A 17,563-nucleotide genomic window follows, 5' to 3' on the forward strand; every position below is an offset into this window, starting at 1 on the left:
GCGCAGACACCAAAGCGGCGCAATTGGACACAACAGTTGTCATGCTTAGATAAGCGGTATATTTAGCTCATCTGTTGCTCGCAGCACATTAGCGGTGTCATTAAGACAACAAATGGCTTCGCTAACCTTCTTGTGGTCTCTCCATCCTGCCCTTTTCAATCTTCAGCAATATCTGTTTCCATAAACAAAGAAGTACCAATTGGATTTCGCTACTTTTCGGTGAGCTTCCCTTTTCTTTTGCCTCGAGAGTGCTTCTCCCTCCTTTCTACAGTAATCACTGATCATCACCGCTGAAGCTTCCGCAAGTGCTCTCCAAAACCGAGTGTCTCTCAGTTCCTGCAGCATGGGAACAGTATCCTGAACTTTGTGCCTCTCTTATCTTCTACCGTTTCTCCTTGTCAGAAACTAATTTCCTCTGACAGGGGACTTTATTTTGGTGGCAGTGATGCACAGTGCATGAGGCACACCGAGTCTCTATTATTAACAGGAGATTAAAACAGCTGTATGGCACTCCAACGCACCCTCTCCTCCCCGCGTCAACATACGGCCCTGGATTACAAGATGCACTTGACCATTTAAATTTACTGCGCCAACCCCGGCTTCACCAGCTGGGGTTCATTACCATAACGCCTGGCATTGCCACGGAAAGCTCAGAGTGAAAATCAACTTGATGCGACACGTACTGTATGAACATTGGGGGGGAAATGGCTCCGTTTTCAGTTCGCAGCAAAATGTGACCTCTCCGAGAATTCATATTAATACGTGCAAATGAATCTCTCCTAAAAACGGTAAGGCCCATATCTCCGGTCCGGTGTTTAAAAAAAAAAAAAAAAAAAAAAGAAAGTCATCATTTAAAAAAAGGACCAGCAAACGAACTCTTAAAAGATGAAGTGGGAAATAATTTTGGGGCTAACAGAGGTCTAATTTATTCATCTGATGAAGTGCTTAAGCTAAGAGCTCCCCAGACACTAAATGAGACACATGCGTTCCCGAGAGGGTTCAACATTTGATTGGGTGTAGTTACATTACTCCAGCCCTAATTAAGAAGGGGGATGTGTTTCTGCAGCCTGTTCAAATATTTGTTTCTTTCACCACCGTACTCTTTATAGACTGCAGGCTGTGGGAGGGAGACACGAACATGGGGAGATGTCTTTCAGATAGGACATAGTCCTCGAAGTGGTTTCTCGTTGATTTGTATTGCCAATGAGATGAGGCACTCTAGATCACGTAATAGGTTTGTTTCAAGCAAAAAGTAGAAAAGCCTGAGAAAGAGCTGACCTATGCCGTTGACACAGGGGCGAGTTAGAGAGGATTGTCAGATATCGCAGAACAGAGACTTGAGAAGCTGCCTCCTCGGAAGCGTTTTTCTTCATCCGACAGTGCAAAGAGGGAGAGGGGAGCCCTACCGTCTTGTTCTGTCTTTGTCATCTCCTCCAACTTCTTCTGCTTGAGTGTGTCCACGACGTCTGCCAGGCTTCCTTTGCGGCGCTCCGGAGTTCCAAACGCCGATGCGCTCAGCAGGTCGCCTCGCTCCCGGGCCCCCTCCTCAGGCTTGTGCGGGGAAGTGGAATTGTTGCGGAAGGAGTACAGGGAACATACTTTATTGCTGTCAGATTCCTGTATGACAAACAGAGAGTGGACAATGACAAGAGATGAGTGCGTTCTGGGCTCTTCCTTGGAGCTTTCTGACACAACTTCAGCGCTCTACATAACGATTTGGACATACTGTATGACACGGTCGCTGTCGTGATTGTATTGTGTCTTCAATAGAACTAGCTGCACTGCTAAATAGGATGCGGTGTGGAAAATGGAGATGAAATGATGAGGTACGCTTGCATAGGCTACATTCAGAATACTCTTTGACTACAGCGGCCGAGACTCCGCGGAGAAACTTCCCGACTGTAATTCGTGAAATTGCTCGTGAGTGTGCATTTGTGTTCAGGAGACTGCTGTGTAATTTGTTCATTTTCTCGTGCAGGCCCATTCTCAGCTGAGTGCCCGGAGACGTCGTAAATCTGAGTCCTGTCTCAAGCTGTTGTTGTTTTTCAGTCCCACCTGCGCATGGTTTAGCATTTAACTTGGGGTCTCGTCTCTAGCCGTCTGGCTGAGTTCTCCCCGTGCACGAGCGCACACGAAGGGGAAGCCGGGAAGGATGGGATGTCGCTTGACATCGGGAGAGAGGAAGAGAGCGGGAGCCATACGCTGCAGATGTGAGGTTATAGTCGGCACACGGCTGAGCGCCACATCCGACAGAAGGTGGCGTTAATTATGGTTTGTGGAGCAGAAGGTCGCTAAGCAGCAAGGCGCCACTGCCTTTAACAGGGGAGCAGTTAGGCGTGATTTAAACATTTGCCCTCATAGTGAGGAGAGGAAATATTTCTGCACCTGACGTACAATGTGAGGTTCGATCAACAGCAGACAAGATCTGGACTTTGGATCTGATCACTCAAAGCCAGCGAACCCAAGTAGACAGTGTCAATTCCTCATCCCCCGTGCGGCATGTTAAGCCCTCGGCAGAGTTGCGGCGGTGCGTCGGGCGCTCTGGTACCAAGCGCCAGGGTGGCACGAATGACCGACCCGCTGTGCACCTCCCAACCTTGTGTCGGATGATTATGCAGCGTGGCAGAGACAGTGGAGAGCGCTTGAGGCTCGTGGAGGAGTGCTGGGTTAATCAGCTGGCACGGGTTCAGGGCACAGCCTCCACAGACGCATGGCACAGCAGTGGAGTCAGGTAATCAGCGCAGTCTCATTCCTCTCGCCTTATGCCTTTTATTTTCTCCTCTGTATCGTGCCTCGTTTGATATTTGTTGTAATTCACTCTCCTCACACTCGGCTTCCAGCAATTCATTTTCAGTTGTTTGCAAGAAACATTCAACCTTTGATAGCAACATTATTCTTATTATTTGTCTATGTCCGTGTGTGCACGCTGTATGTGTTATGCTGAAATTCTGTGGCGTCGAGGATCTCGGCGACCAACTGCGCAGCTCCTTCAGAGGCCCTCTGGGTGTCTTTACCGTTCCGCCGTCTGTCAAAGACAACCACCTGCCTCTTGTGTGCATCGAGCTCACGAGTGCTCGCTTCTGCCCTTACCTCCGCTTCCATCAAAGTAGCTACGCACTTTGAAGGTACAGCATCTGGAGAGCGACTGCAGATTTCGCTTTGACGTAACAACACGCGGCTACCAAGGACGAGACGTGCTTCTTTCAGAGCGACAAGAATGCAAGCTCGAGGGAAGCAGAAAAGGCCAAGTCTTCTGGCCGTGATGCAGTTGGGATTTGTGTCATTGCTAATGTTTAGGGAAAAGTTCCTCTGTTTACTCTGCGAATAGATGATGCTTTAGTATTTGGCAGAGCCGCTTACACCAAGACCTCAGAGCTTTCATTACTCCGAGGGGCTGGAGCTATGGATAGAATATCAGCTTCTTTGTGCAAGCCAGGGACAATGCGTCTACTGAGACCGGATCTGCAACACCAAGGGGAACACAGTAATACTGTCAAGTACACTTGAGAGCCGGAAACTGGAATGTCTAAAGAATGGAAAGTTATTTGGTTTGACTGACTTTTATAAATATGCATCAGTCTTCTCACTATGGAAATTGTAAAATAAAATCAACGCAATTTTTAGGGCCCTTCTTTTTCATTCATGGCGTGAACATGCTCAATAGTCAAGTGAATGTAAGCAAAATAAAGGAAGTCTAAACACACTAAATAACGTGCATCAGTGGCTTGACCCCCTTAACAAGTATCTGGAATTTACCCAATCCGATGAATGCAGGGGAAAAGGATTATTAAAGACAGGAGCTTGTTATGAGACAGATGATGAATGGTATGGCTGCACTGAAAAATGATGTTTTGATTTTTCCATGAATCAAAACCATTATATGTAAGGGGGAGGACTTCACTCACTCTGGCTTCTTTGCTTTCAAGTTTTGTATGCATTCCTAGTCAACCTCAGTGCGGGCACACTTGTACTGTATGTTTTGTTTTGTGTCTCACCATGCGTTGTTGGGCAGACACCAAGCTGTCCCAGTCGCTCTCTGGAGGTACGCTGCTCAGCGGCTGCATTTCATCAGGATGGGCTTTTCCGTGGAGCAGATTGTGCAGCGGCAGCTGCGGTGTGCAGTGGGCGTCAGCCGTCTCCTCTTTTTCCCAAGACAAGTGCTCCTGGCTCATGGCATCATCTCCGTCAACCACAGAGGCAAAAGGAGACGTGGCTTGCTTGGAAGACATGACTCTGCTGCAGAGTGAGAAAAGGACACTTTATTAATATCAATTGAATACAAATGGGACTGCGCACAAAAACGCTGTTGTTTCCTCAAGTTGTTTTTTGGCATTCGGAACTACAAGAAGTGCACCTGTGCTACAACGTTCAACCTGACCGCCCGAGGGGTCCGGAGCAGGCTGCGGGGTCCCTGATCTTTTGTTTAATGCAGATGGATTGGCTTGATCTCGGCCTGGAACTGTGCCCGCTCGGAGTCTGGGCCAAACTCCGAGATACCCAGGCAGTGGGTCGGCCAGACAGCGGGGCTATCGGCCGGGCCAAAAACAAAATTTAACCATTCATGCATTCGGTGCATGATGTACCGGCATTACCAGATAACTAGCAACCCTTTATTGCTCAGTGACTGTTTTTTTTGTTTTTTCTCAATGTCTTTATGTCACAAAAGTGTTCTCTGTCAATTGTCTGTCTGTTGTCGTACGAGAGCGGCTCCAACGACCGGAGACAAATTCCTCCTGTGTTTTTTGGACATACTTGGCAAATAAAGATGATTCTGATTCTGATTCAGTAAAAAGACATTTCTTTCTTTAATTCAGATTTTTCAAAAGTGCACTATGCTTCATTTGAGATATTTTAGCAGTGCTCTTGTTCATTTTAGCAAAAAACAGCAACAACACTTTACTGCCTTATTTTTAACATCTATCGTGAAATAATTGCCTTGTGTGTTTTCGATAAAAGACACCAAACCATAAAGTAAGTTCAACTAATATCTAGTGAACAGTCACCTCGGTGTGTTTGAAACTCCTTCAAGTGGCTTGTCTTAGATGACTGAGAAACATTTACTTGCCTGTTCCAGTGTTTCACATCCACACGCGCACACTGGCGCACTGTGGCAGATCGGCCCGAGCGGGGAGTCGGCCTAAACAAAGGTGGCCTAAGTTCATGCCATGCGTCTCGGCAGCTGAACAAACAAGCTCACTGACTGAGTCAGGTAGCTGCCTGAAACCTCTGTCAGTAGGCCTGTGTACCTGTGCGTCTGTATGTCTTTCAATGCTTCTGTCCTTTCGTGTGCCTGCATGTGTTGCCCCCTTTGTGTAGCAAGACTAGGCCTTCAATTTGAAAGTCAGCCATCACATAGTTTCCTGTCGTTATATCCAATGAAAAGAGTTCTCACCATCGAGTACTGTTGATCGGAAAGCTCAGAATGTGCATTACAATTGTAATCGAGGGCTGAGAAATGAAAGCTACAAGGGGATGACGTGTGTGCGCTGGCATATTTTTTATTAATGCGCCCAAAAAGCCCGAGCCTGGAGTGCAACAAACGCCTTGTCCTCAATGGAGTGTGAGAGTGAAACAAAGCGCTGCTTTTGTATTACACAGTAAATCAAGTGGCATTATTTTACCACTAAAATATTCAGTCTCTCAGGCACTTTCACGCGAGTCTCCAGCCATCAGTCAAACTGCTGAGGCGTGAGCAAGACAAGGGGATGGAGGGAGCGCGCAGGATGGAGACTCCATCCTCCTGTAGCATGTGTCTACAGCGATCTCGTTAAAGAATGCAACAGATCTGCGGCGGGCTCCATAACAGTATTTGTCAGCAGGAGTTAATCATTTATTAGCAGAGCGAGGAGGTTCAGCGCTCAGGCAGCTAAAGAGTGCCGAGTCCTGCCTCTGCCCCGCCCCCTCCCCTGACACGGCCCATACAATACCACCTCACGTCACTGAAAGGGGACATATTTCTTTGAAAATATAACATGGCGTTTTATTTCTCATACTGGAGCGGGGATCGCACAGCGACGCGATCGGCGTTGACACAGTAGAAGCAATTTATGAGGAGGAAATAAGGAGTTACATTCATTCCAGTGTGGGTGTAAGCACGTACAAATGAACCATCTCTAAAATCAAGCACACTTTTTACAGGCTTGGCCTCTAATGCAAACAAAAGTACATCTCGTGTATTCTGGAACTTTTGGAATGAGTGGAGTGGAGCTCAACTATGCCTTTGTATGGTAAACAGAAAAAAAGCTTGAAGTTTCTAAATCCTTGACAGGCTGCCATGCCGCATGCTCGATTACGCCATAACAATGGACAGCTGGCGAGCCAAACTAATCAATAAGTGCATGAAACGCTGTCTTCGTGCCCACCTTCTCCAAGACAAAGCCCTCGTGATTTTGAAGACGGGTGGCAGCCACGAGGGGAAGGGTCAGCACCCAAAGAGAAGGCCTCTCGCTCTCCTTCATATATATATATATATATAGCTGACAATACTGAAGGAGAAGGACTTCTGTTCCCCTGCTGCAAGCTCATATAGCCTGGAATGCTTTGACTCATGAATTGTTCCCTGTGATAATGTTTCAGCATCAAGCGAAACAACCTCTGCTTAATTGGAACGTATTAGAGGGGTGTTGTGCACTACTCATCTCGGCGCTCTTTTGACTCGGGGGGGGGGGGGGGGCAAACTGTCCTCTGCTATCCGCTTTCGTCTTCTGTGGCGAAAGGGGCCGACTGACTTTCACCTGCTGTGTCTGCCTGGTCACACCATTAACCTATTATTGACACGAGGAACTCATCACCAGATTCCATAGAACCACTTTTCCATCCCACTGCTAGTGTCTTGCGCCTCTTAGACAAGTAAGTCAAACATCAAACTAGACTGAATTATAGATGACAAATGTATAATATCTAGTGGGACAGTCAACTTTGGGCTTTCTATGTGCATACGGCTATAGCTAGGTTAAATGCAGTGACTTCAAAATTCACGTTGCATTGCACTATGGGTTTAAGCGATCAGCATTGACGTTTGACACTTGATGTCTGCTAACCGCTAATTTTTTCGGCATATCAGCCAGTTTACAGAGGACCGACGATTGGCCAGTCTGCTTCCGTCGCCGGACTATGATCTATGGAGCAGCAGTCTCCATACGTCTGTGCGGGTCCGAGAGTATGAAAATAACCTACTTATGGATATCAATTGCGATTACCCTTGCTAGCTTCGGATATTCCGATCACCGTTAGTCTTAAAATATTCATAACAGCGGGACCACGGGACCGGCGGCAAAAAAACGAGGGCTGCGCCATGTCCAATTATGTGCAGACAACATCTGTGTGATAACGAGAATTCTATTCCTATCACAACACTTCATGACACCTGTGTCACAACACTTAGCAGAAAGGCATACGGACGTAGCATGCGATAAGCGCGTGGAAATATTAGACCAAAAATGAGACGGCTTGCAAGTCTATTCTCAAATACGATAAAAGTAGAGGTGGAATACAAACAGTGAAACAGAGAATTGCTTCATTTTTTTGGGAGCCTGTCTACGATGTTGCGTCTTACAATACGCTATGATATGGAGCGCTAGATGAGACCGAAAAGAGACACAGAGCTCCACTATATTCAGCATAACGTTGAGCTGAATTTGTAATCATTTGTCTTTATGTGTGTCTATGCCGTCTGTCGAAATACTGTATGCCTTTACGTGAAACCAGTCCGTGGCGCCAAAAAGATTACAAATATCAACGACGTCACTGATTAGTCGACTTCGACACGGATTTCATCACATTATAGTCGACGACAACAAATCTTTAGTTGTTCAACCCCTAAGAAATGGCTTACAAGATATGCCCTGCGGAGATGCTTGACAGATACAAGTACATTAAGATGAACTTTCTGGATTTGTGGGGGCCTTTGATTAACCAAGTTGAGCTGTAAATCAGTCAATTCCAATGTCGTGCACAGTGTATTCCTCAAGCCATTAATCACCCACAAGGATTTTTACATTGTCTTTTCATTAATTACCGTGCAAAGAAAATACAATGCACCATTGTACAATCCCAATTCCAATGAAGTTGGGACGTTGTGTTAAACATAAATAAAGATGATTTGCAAATCATGTTCAACCTATATTTAATTGAATACACTACAAAGACAAGATATTTAATGTTCAAACTGATAACATTTATTGTTTTTAGCAAATAATCATGAATTTAGAATTTTATGAATTTTAAAGTGTTCTGTGGTCCGACGAGTCCACATTTCAAATTGTTTTTGGAAATTGTGGACGTCGTGTCCTCCGGGCCAAAGAGGAAAAGAGCCATCCGGACTGTTATGGACGCAAAGTTCAAAAGCCAGCATGGCATCTGTGATGGTATGGGGCTGTGTTAGTGCCAATGATATGGGTAACTTACACATCTGTAAAGGCACCATCAATGCTGAAAGGGACATACAGGTTTTGGAGAAACATACGCTGCCATCCAAGCGACGTCTTTTTCATGGATGCCCCTGCTTATTTCAGCAAGATGATGCCAAATTCTGCACGTGTTACAACAGCGTGGCTTTGTAGTAAAAGAGTGCAGAGCAGACCTGTCTCCCATTGAAAATGTGTCGCAGATTATGAAGCGTAAAATACGACAACGGAGACCCCGGACTGTTGAACAGCTGAAGCTGTACATTAAGCAAGAATTGGAAAGAATTCCACCTCCAAAGCTTCAACAAGAAGTGTCCTCAGTTCCCAAACATTTATTGAACGTTGTTAAAAGAAAAGGTGATGTAACACAGTGGTAAACATGACCCTGTCCCTGCTTTTTTGGAAAGTGTTGCAGCCATAAAATGCTAAGTTCATGATTATTTGCTATAAACAATCAAGTTGATCAGTTTGCACATGAAATATCTTGTATTTGTAGTGTATTCAATTCAATATAGGCTGAAGATGATTTACAAATCACTGTATTCTGTTTTTATTTATGTTTAATACAACGTCCCAACTTCATTGGAATTGGGGTTGTATAAACATTTGGAATACAGTTAGTGAAGTGATTACTTTGGGGATTTAAAGACGTGTGTGAGTGTGCGCATAAGACGAGCAAAATCATCTGCTGGTTTCCCTTCAGGGGTTCCTCCTGTTCTAACAGGTGTCGTGGTAGGGTTCCTCAGGGTTCTTCACCTGCCATAATGAGATATTACGACCTGACAGCTCCCAGCTGGAGGAGCATTGACACGGAATCCACCGTTTAGCACAATTAAATTATCACCCTCCATTGTGATTGTGCCATGCTGTGCAGCCGCCAGCTTTCTGGGTACATAATCGACTCGTAATAAAAGGCTGTAAACCGCACACACTCACTCGGCGAATCGCACACGCACACACATTTTGAGGCACCGTGGAATTCCAACAGGAGGATTTTGGAAGAATTGTTTTTTGTGTGTAAAGTTTTCTTTGCAGTCTGTTAGAATGTCTCAAACCTCAGCTGACAATGTCATTAAAGATAATGGTATTCAAATAAAGCAAATGGTCGGGAAGATCCATATTTTTCCAACTACTGCGGTGAAGTGGCTGGAGAGTTGTCCAAATTAATTTTGTAAAATTGTTCCTCCATTATTCTTGACCTTCCCCTGCAAAAAGTCAACTCAATTACATCTGTACGTCATCCCCCACTTCACACTCTCTCCTGATACCTTCTCTATTAGACGTGGCCGCCGTTACCGCATTGCTAAAACCCATGCGACAGCCGCCCAGAGCAAATTAGGCGAGCCACCTGAAGTGCGCACTTTACATATCGAGCCGAGTATTGATAATTACTTTGCAGGGTAAATTATTTGCAATAATATGTCGCTGGAGGAAGCGCCTCCTCGCTCACTTGAAACACTTGTGCAGCTGCCATGAACGGCGTGCCTGGTGTCCTTGCTCCGCGCAAGGCAAAGGCACACGCAGGTGTGACAGTGCTTAAGTGTTCCTGTCTGACTCCTCGCGAAGGGTCGATGAGCACTGGCACATTAAATCCCTCCACGCCCTCCCCGCCACCGCCACCGCCTCCGCCTCCTCCCCTGTACCCGTGGCCCCTTTCCTGATCCCAGTTAAGTAGTTCAGAACCGGATGCCATAACGCTCCCTCAGTTCCTCGGGATACAAACAAGTTCACCTTATACACCTACTGCATGGTTATTGACTAGAAAAGGTCATGACCGTGCCCGTAATTGAAAACACGAGCATCTCAAATCATCGATCTCCATTGAAATGAATAAAAACGCCATTATCCGTTCCAGCCGCTACCCCCAAAAACTTTGCGATGTGTTTAGAAATGAGAAAAATTGCACGCTACAATATTATACTTTAAAAAACTAAATAGAATGATAACAAATAAACATAGTCATAGGAATATATATGGAGACCGTCATAACTCCCCAGCAGTAAGAAGTCATTCTAAACAGAGGATAAAGAATATATGACTGTAAATATTGTTGTATTGACTGTGTACAGGTGTTGCCGCACCGCTTTCCTTCAAATACCCGTTGCTTGAAGGGTTTCAACGCCGGCACATCGATGCTAATCGTTGCCTATGGTGTTCCCCATTATGTGTTAGCATTATCCATCCATCCATTTTCAACACCGCTTATCCTGGTTAGGGTCACGGGACGCTGGAGCCTATCCCAGCTGACTTCGGGCGAAAGGCGGACTACACCCTGAACTGGTCGCCAGTCACTCGCAGGGCACATATAGACACGGACAACCATTCGCACTCACATTCACACCGTCACTGAGTGGGAACTGAACCCACGCTGCCTGCACCAAAGTCAGGCGAGTGTACCACTACACCATCAGTGACTCGTGTTAGCATTAGCAAAAGGTTATGTAGCCGTTTTAAATACACATGTAATTGACAAATGAGAGTGGCAATAAACAGCTTGAATCCACTTTTTAAAACAAAAAAAAAAACATTTACTACTCGTATCTGATAAACTGCTGCTTGTCATTAAGCCACCATACAGAATTCGTTTGCGCTTGCCAGTCAAAGCACAAATCAGCCAAACGACGGCTTGTAACTCAAGGCACCGCTGTACTGCTAACTGACATTATTCAATTCATGTTGAGAAAAAAAAACCCAAGCGTTTAGGCAACTAAACAGAAAACTAAAGACTGAGACAAGTAAAGCTATTGATGCTTTTGCCCTCTTTCTTTGTCTCCATCTTTTTTTTTTCCTTCTATTTTTTTTTTGCACTAAACCTGCTAGTTCCCAAAGGGTCTCGTGTTGCTGCTGTTGCTGCTGCTCCACTTAAGCAAACCTCACAGCGAGTCGGCCCATCCGCCGACACGAGCCTATTTGCCGAGCAACAGTGGAGCTTTGTGGCTTTCCACACTTGACAGTAAGTTATGAGCCCTTTGTGAGCACGAGAAGGAAAACAGAGATCGGAATTTGGCAAGAGCATAATAATACAGAAATCTCCTGTTCGTGGAACGTGAAATTTTCATGGCAACAATCAAGCATTGTTGAGGGAAAGAAAAGCAATGGTGACAGATGAAATATAGAGCGGGGCCCCCTTTTTTGTACAACCGTAAACAAAGCGCCATTCAAGCCATGTCCACTCTGTCATTTACAAAGATAACTTCTTCTGCGGGCTGCAAAGTTTGCAACAAACGGCTGACCTTCAACAAATTCAGTGTTAACATCTCGTACGGTTGCCAGACAAGTGAGTTGAGGAGCGAAGTGGGGGGGGGGGGGGGGGGGTGCCCACGCATGAGGAGAACCGTCGCATTTGAGAAGCACAAAAGGTGGAATAGAAGAGAGGAGTCGGACGTCTGAGTGACTAAAACAGACAAATGCTCAATGACAACAGGTCATTTTGAAGGAAGAACAGTGTGGGAGGGGAACTGTTCGTCTTACCACCATGAGGTCATCATTGGCGCATCACTTGTAAGTGGGTTATGCCAGTGAAGAGAGACTTCTGCGATGTGAACGCACAGTGACCCACTCCCTACCGGTCTTGGTGAACAAGTTAGAAAATGTACATTCCCTGCAAGAAGGCAAAAGCGAGCGCGTTTGCTTTGATTCTCATCCTTTAACTACATTGGAGGTGTGATGGACGACGAGGGGTTGGAGCGTTGCACTTCGAATCCAACGGTCAAGGCAACAAACCCGAAGTGCTTCAAGTGCACTCCCATCAATCTGACATCTCCCCCTTTGTAAAAAAAAAATATATATATATATATATATATATATATACAGCATATATTTGATTTTGCTTCAGAGTGACTAATAAAAGTACTTGTTAAAGCTCAGTGTTTTGTTGGAGAGGAGAAAAGACATTTAACAGGATTATAATTCAACTATTCTATTGTCATAATTGGGTCTGCATACATTTATCGAGCACAGCAAAAGTCTTCTTTTGCCACTTTGGATTCTGCTTTTGGGAATGAGGAGCTGAGCTAGAGTAGGGGGTGGAGTAGCCGAGTTTTATGTGACACGTCAATTGGAAAATCAGAACAGGGGTAATTCATTTGCTCCACCAGAGAGGCGAGCCACTCCTCAAAGATTTATGATTAAGCCTTATTATTTTGGGGGAAACTGACACTGATTGCTGATTTAAGCCACTGAAACCAATTAATTTGCCCACACTGAATAGAAAGCATGGTCAACAGTGTGTGGCATTCTGACAGGTTGGACAGGAAGAAGCAGAGCAAATGTGAAGGACCAGATGAAGCTCTGTTTGGAGCCGGTTAAAAGTTAGCTCGAGTGATTGACAGCTGATACAAAAAACAAAAAAACTAGGTCCACCCACTGATCCTAGTAATTGCCCCAACATTTGGTTCACATAAGACATTTTTAGTGATGCTGAGAATCACGGGTCAGCACAGAGAAAAGTTGAGTAAATGAACGTGAAACGTTCACTAGTCGTAAAAATCAACGGGCTGACAGTCACGGTTGAACAGAAAAATGTTGCAGGGAAGCGGCTCAGACGCCGACCGAAACACAAAATGTCTCATCGGCCTGCCGCGAAGCTCGTGTCTGACTGCTCAGACCTGTGTTTCCCCAACATTTCTTCTTAGAGAAATCTCACAAAAATGCCACAAAAAGTATGAATACCAAAATAATTCCCTTGTCTCAATTCACTCCCAAAGTTGACTCACTCAGTGTGACTGACATCTGGGCTTTTTAGAAGAACACAAATCCGCTATACTGTATGCGCAACCGACTTCCGCAATTGGCAAAACAGGTCCAAGCAAGTGGGCCGTGACAAAGCCACCCCAGCAACTTTAAATGTGTACAGTGTATTGCTTTCAAACATATTTCATATTACGTTTGCATGAATAAATAATATACACGTATTTAACTTTTGTCCGAAGACACCAGCCAGAAAGAAAACCAAATTTCAGCAAGTTCGGCTTGAAACAATCATGTCATTAAACCGCACTCATGCTCGCTAGCGTAGCATGCACGGGAAGTGCGCTAACCTTTTTTCACGTGATGTTCCGCTTAGTATAGCGGCTTACCCGTCAGGATTCGGGAACCTCCCCGACGGGGCCGCCTATAGAACAGGCTCGTCCTCAAACGCACAACAAAAATGAAGCAACCTGAACACTCTGGACACACAAAAATAAAAATGAAAAAAAAGGATGAAACAAAAAAAATGAAGTGAAATAATTAAGTCAATTACTTTTTTTTTTTTTTTTTTAAAGCCTCAAGTGTGCTGCAGCACCATTTGTGTGTGGTTGGCCAAGGGCCAAGGGCCAAGGGCCTGCGGTTCCTGGGCAGCCTCCTGCCCCGGCCGACTCCGTTGTGTCGAATATCTAATGTCTTTCCATTTCATTTTCGTCACTCAAAAAGAATTATTTTGAAAGTCAGTTCAACAATAACTGTCTAATATCCAAAGTCGGTCCAAAATTACCAATGCCACAGTCAATAAGCTGGAACATAAAATAGAAAAAAAAATGTTTTCAGGCCGTCATCAATCTTTTTGAAAATACAGAAGGCAAATTGCGAGCGAAGGCCAGACAAATATTTGTTAAGGATTCAAGTTGTTCAACAGTGTTTCTGCTCTCCACTTTCACACATAAGCAAGAAGCATGTTCGTGTCTGTTTGCTTTCTACTCAAGTGCAGGCAACAGCTGCATCGTTCACAGATTCTTCAGCATGTAGAAAGTACACAAACAATGGTGTGGGCTTAAAACAAGGTTGTTTGCGTTTGCTATCCCCCCCCAAAAAAAAAACCTACTTTTTTTTCATATTTGTTAAAACAGTCATTATGACTTGACAGTAGTACATGATAAATATGATCTGTAAAAAACATTCATCTCTTCTAATTTGATACTCAAATTATACCGGGTACCTTGTTACCCCAGAAAACCACCTTGTTCGAAATGGAGTGTTACTGTAACGCTAAATGTTTTGAGGGGTGTGACCACGAGTGCCCTCACAGCTCTCTGTCCCTGATTGGTTGTTTTTCTTCGGGCGGGATGGGTTTTTGCGTTTCAAATTAAAGACACAAGATGGGGTCCGAGACGACTCATCATAATGCTGTCAAGTCCAAATGAGTATTTTTAACAAATATGACAAAGTTTTTTTTGGTTGTTTTTTTTTTGGATTATTGCAAACTCGGCTTTAAGGGTGTTCCTCACTGCAGGTAGGGGAAAAAAATAAAACAGCCTTTAATTTAGTTGTTGTTGTTTTAAGGTCATGCTAATGCTGAATTGTACAGCCCATAACGATTGGTGTCTTTATTTGTGTCTTGGGGACTTTGTCAGAACCAATGTTGGTCATTGGGCTTCTTTTAAAAAGTTGGCAAAGCAACAAATATTCTTATTGTCCTCACAACAAGCAAACCTTTCCCTTTTTTTTTTCCCGTCTAATTATTGTATTATGCAGAGTTCGTCCAAAAACAATCCTTGCTGCAATCAAGTGGGCCGTCGCTCAGCATCAACCTGTCATGTCAGCTATAAATGTCTCCTACATCCCTGCAGCACAGGCTAAAAATACAGGTCTAGTTTCCTCCATACACGCAGGACCTGGTTTCCTCAGTTTCCCCGTATTCTCAATTGTGTATTCAACCTAACCTGGGAAAATCCATGAGAGACGCAAACAAATAAATTCATGTCATTTCTCTTGTCACTGCTTTAAAAAAATGGCACAATTGTTTTCTGCTGTGATTTTTAAGAAAGCTTGCGTAAAGCGATCAGAGGTTTCAGAATTTCCTAAAGTGTGGGTGTGCCTGCTTGCAAGTGCCACTCTATCCACTCCTGAGAATTGCATCACATTTAAGGGTGTAAGAGCATGGCAGCAACACAGTGTAACATGGAAGAAATACCTCATGTTGGACACATTCATAAACACCTTGCACGCAAGCTGGCCGGCCACTCAGACTGGTTGTCATGGCACACCTGGCAGCGCGGTGCCAATTATCTGCTTGGACCAGAGTCTCGTCCGAGAGTACACAAAAGCCCGGCCACGACGTTGAATCTTAACATTGTATGATCTCATATTTGAGTTCACAGTGGGTCCCTTCTCATTATTAGCATTTTTTTTTTTTAAACCCCAATAAAAAGCCTCGTTTGATATAGTTACAGTTGATGCAATACGAAGCACACATGAAGAGTCAGCAGCGATCTGCATATTCAATAAGTTCGGTAATTATATGCGCAATTCATCAAGGGGATGTGATTGCAGGGGAAGTGGAATAGAGTGGAGCTGAGAGGTCTGATTCCTGGAGGACTAAAGTCTAATCACTAAACTAACATGATAATTGAATTCTAAATGGAATACTTTAGCTCTCACAAAGAATATCTGATATTTCACCAAGTGTGAAAAGTAAGCTTGGAACTACGGATTTATTATGATCCATTAGCAATTCATGATTTTCCAAAAATATATATGCACAAACCCTCCGAAAAAGAGACGCTGTGTGGAATAAAAACATCGTCATTAACTCCTATGAATCATAACATTTTTCTCCGTTGTTAAGTTAGTGTTTGCCACAATTCGCTAGGAATTTGTGGAGGCAGCTAAAGGATTTGAAAGTGTTCTATACGCACTTTATAAGCAGACTAACTTTTACAGGTTAGGGGAAATATTTTGAATCCAGGAATAAAATTGATCATTTTTCCTCAACACACTGAGTGGAGAGTTTACGTCAGAATGAAATAATTGCTGAATATTCCACACTGTTACCCTGCTCCCGTTTTGTTTGAGCAGATCCTGCTGGATGGACTTCAACATTTGAGAGTGAGCCGAGCCTATAACGACCGTAGCAAATACTACATAGTGCAAAAGAAACATCCTATTTCAAATGTTATTTCTCATTTAATACGGAGAGCGTTTGAAGCCGCTGCGTCTGCCCTCTGACCTGCGTCCGCGTCTACGCTGCCTTGACGTTCGCTTCTCAGGTTTTGCTCATTGTCTGACTGCGGCAAAGAGAAAGTGCGGAAAAGTCCTCGATCTCCTTCTCCTCTCCACTCACTTCCCCCGACCCATATGGCCGCCCGGCTCACAGGATTCATATTCATCCTTCAATAACATTTCATTAGTAATGCCAAATTCATTAACCTATACTGCTGTTGCGCTGGCCTCAGCCATAAATTAGCTTAATGTGAGCAGACGTATCGCAGCTGTAATAAGGGACATAAAACTCAAAGAGAAACAGATTCTGTGCGTCGGTAGTCATGGATCATTATAGCTGGGAGAAGCGGCTATCTTCACGTTTCGTGGCGCTCGTGAAAGCTGTTTTAAAGCTAAGACCGTTTTAAAACGCTATTGTGACCGACGGATTTTCAAGGATTGAATTCAAACAGTGCGGTTTGGAAAATGTCACAATGGCACTGTTATTGAGTCAAAGAACTCGAGTCAATAACTCAGCGACAACAACAACAAAAAGCGATTCATTTCGAAGGTCCTTCTCCAATATGAAGTCTGATTTATAGTGGCTCAACACAGAGTCTACGATGTAGCCCAAGCCCAACACAAACTGCAGTGACACATGCGAAACGTTATCTTGCTTTGCGGTTTTGTGCTCAGTTTCTCTGAGCGCTTCTGAAAATGGTGACTAAAAGTCAGAGGACCATTTTGGAGTTGGCACTAACAAAACAATACTGCACAACCGTTACATGTACTGAGATTAGTGTGAGCCAGTCAGAGGGAAGGGTGTGGAAATGAGTGTGTGGAAACGCAGAGGACAGTTGCCAGTTGTTGGGGCCCGCATCAACTTCAGATGTCGTTTTGTTTTCGGACAAGTGCTTTCTTTCTGTAAAGCTGTTTTTTTGTTTGACTTGAAATGGGCTGGACTTGTGGTTTTGTTACTTAGCGCAGGGATTTCCAAACAATGTACTATCAGAGATCACCCATTAATTCCACTTGATTAATGTGTATCTTTGTGAATCTATCCGTGGCCACCGTAGCTACGTAATATGAATACAAAGAGAGGAAACGGTTGAGAATCAAGGAGAAAGTGTGGATACAGTATGCGGGAGGTTATTGCAAATGACTGCGCTGGTGCGTTTCAGCGACAGAGACTCTCCACGCTTCACTTTTTAGCCACAGGTACAGATGTGACTTTGACTATAGTTAAGTATTATTGTAAAACA

General features: G+C 44.3%; 1 protein-coding gene across 5 annotated transcripts in view; it reads right to left on the minus strand.

The window, feature by feature from the left end:
• Positions 1-17,563, minus strand: part of sox6 (SRY-box transcription factor 6) — a 151,065-nt gene that overhangs the window by 99,556 nt on the left and 33,946 nt on the right. For all 5 annotated transcript variants that reach the window (XM_061751272.1, XM_061751289.1, XM_061751282.1 and 2 more), the window contains 2 exons: positions 3,996-4,236; positions 1,407-1,617 (listed from right to left, as the gene is read on the minus strand). In XM_061751272.1, the coding sequence (XP_061607256.1) occupies positions 1,407-1,617; positions 3,996-4,236 (452 nt within the window). The remainder of the gene's footprint in view (positions 1-1,406; positions 1,618-3,995; positions 4,237-17,563) is intronic.

The sequence above is a fragment of the Phyllopteryx taeniolatus genome, chromosome 2 (genome assembly GCF_024500385.1).
Source record: "Phyllopteryx taeniolatus isolate TA_2022b chromosome 2, UOR_Ptae_1.2, whole genome shotgun sequence".
NCBI lineage: Eukaryota > Metazoa > Chordata > Actinopteri > Syngnathiformes > Syngnathidae > Phyllopteryx > Phyllopteryx taeniolatus.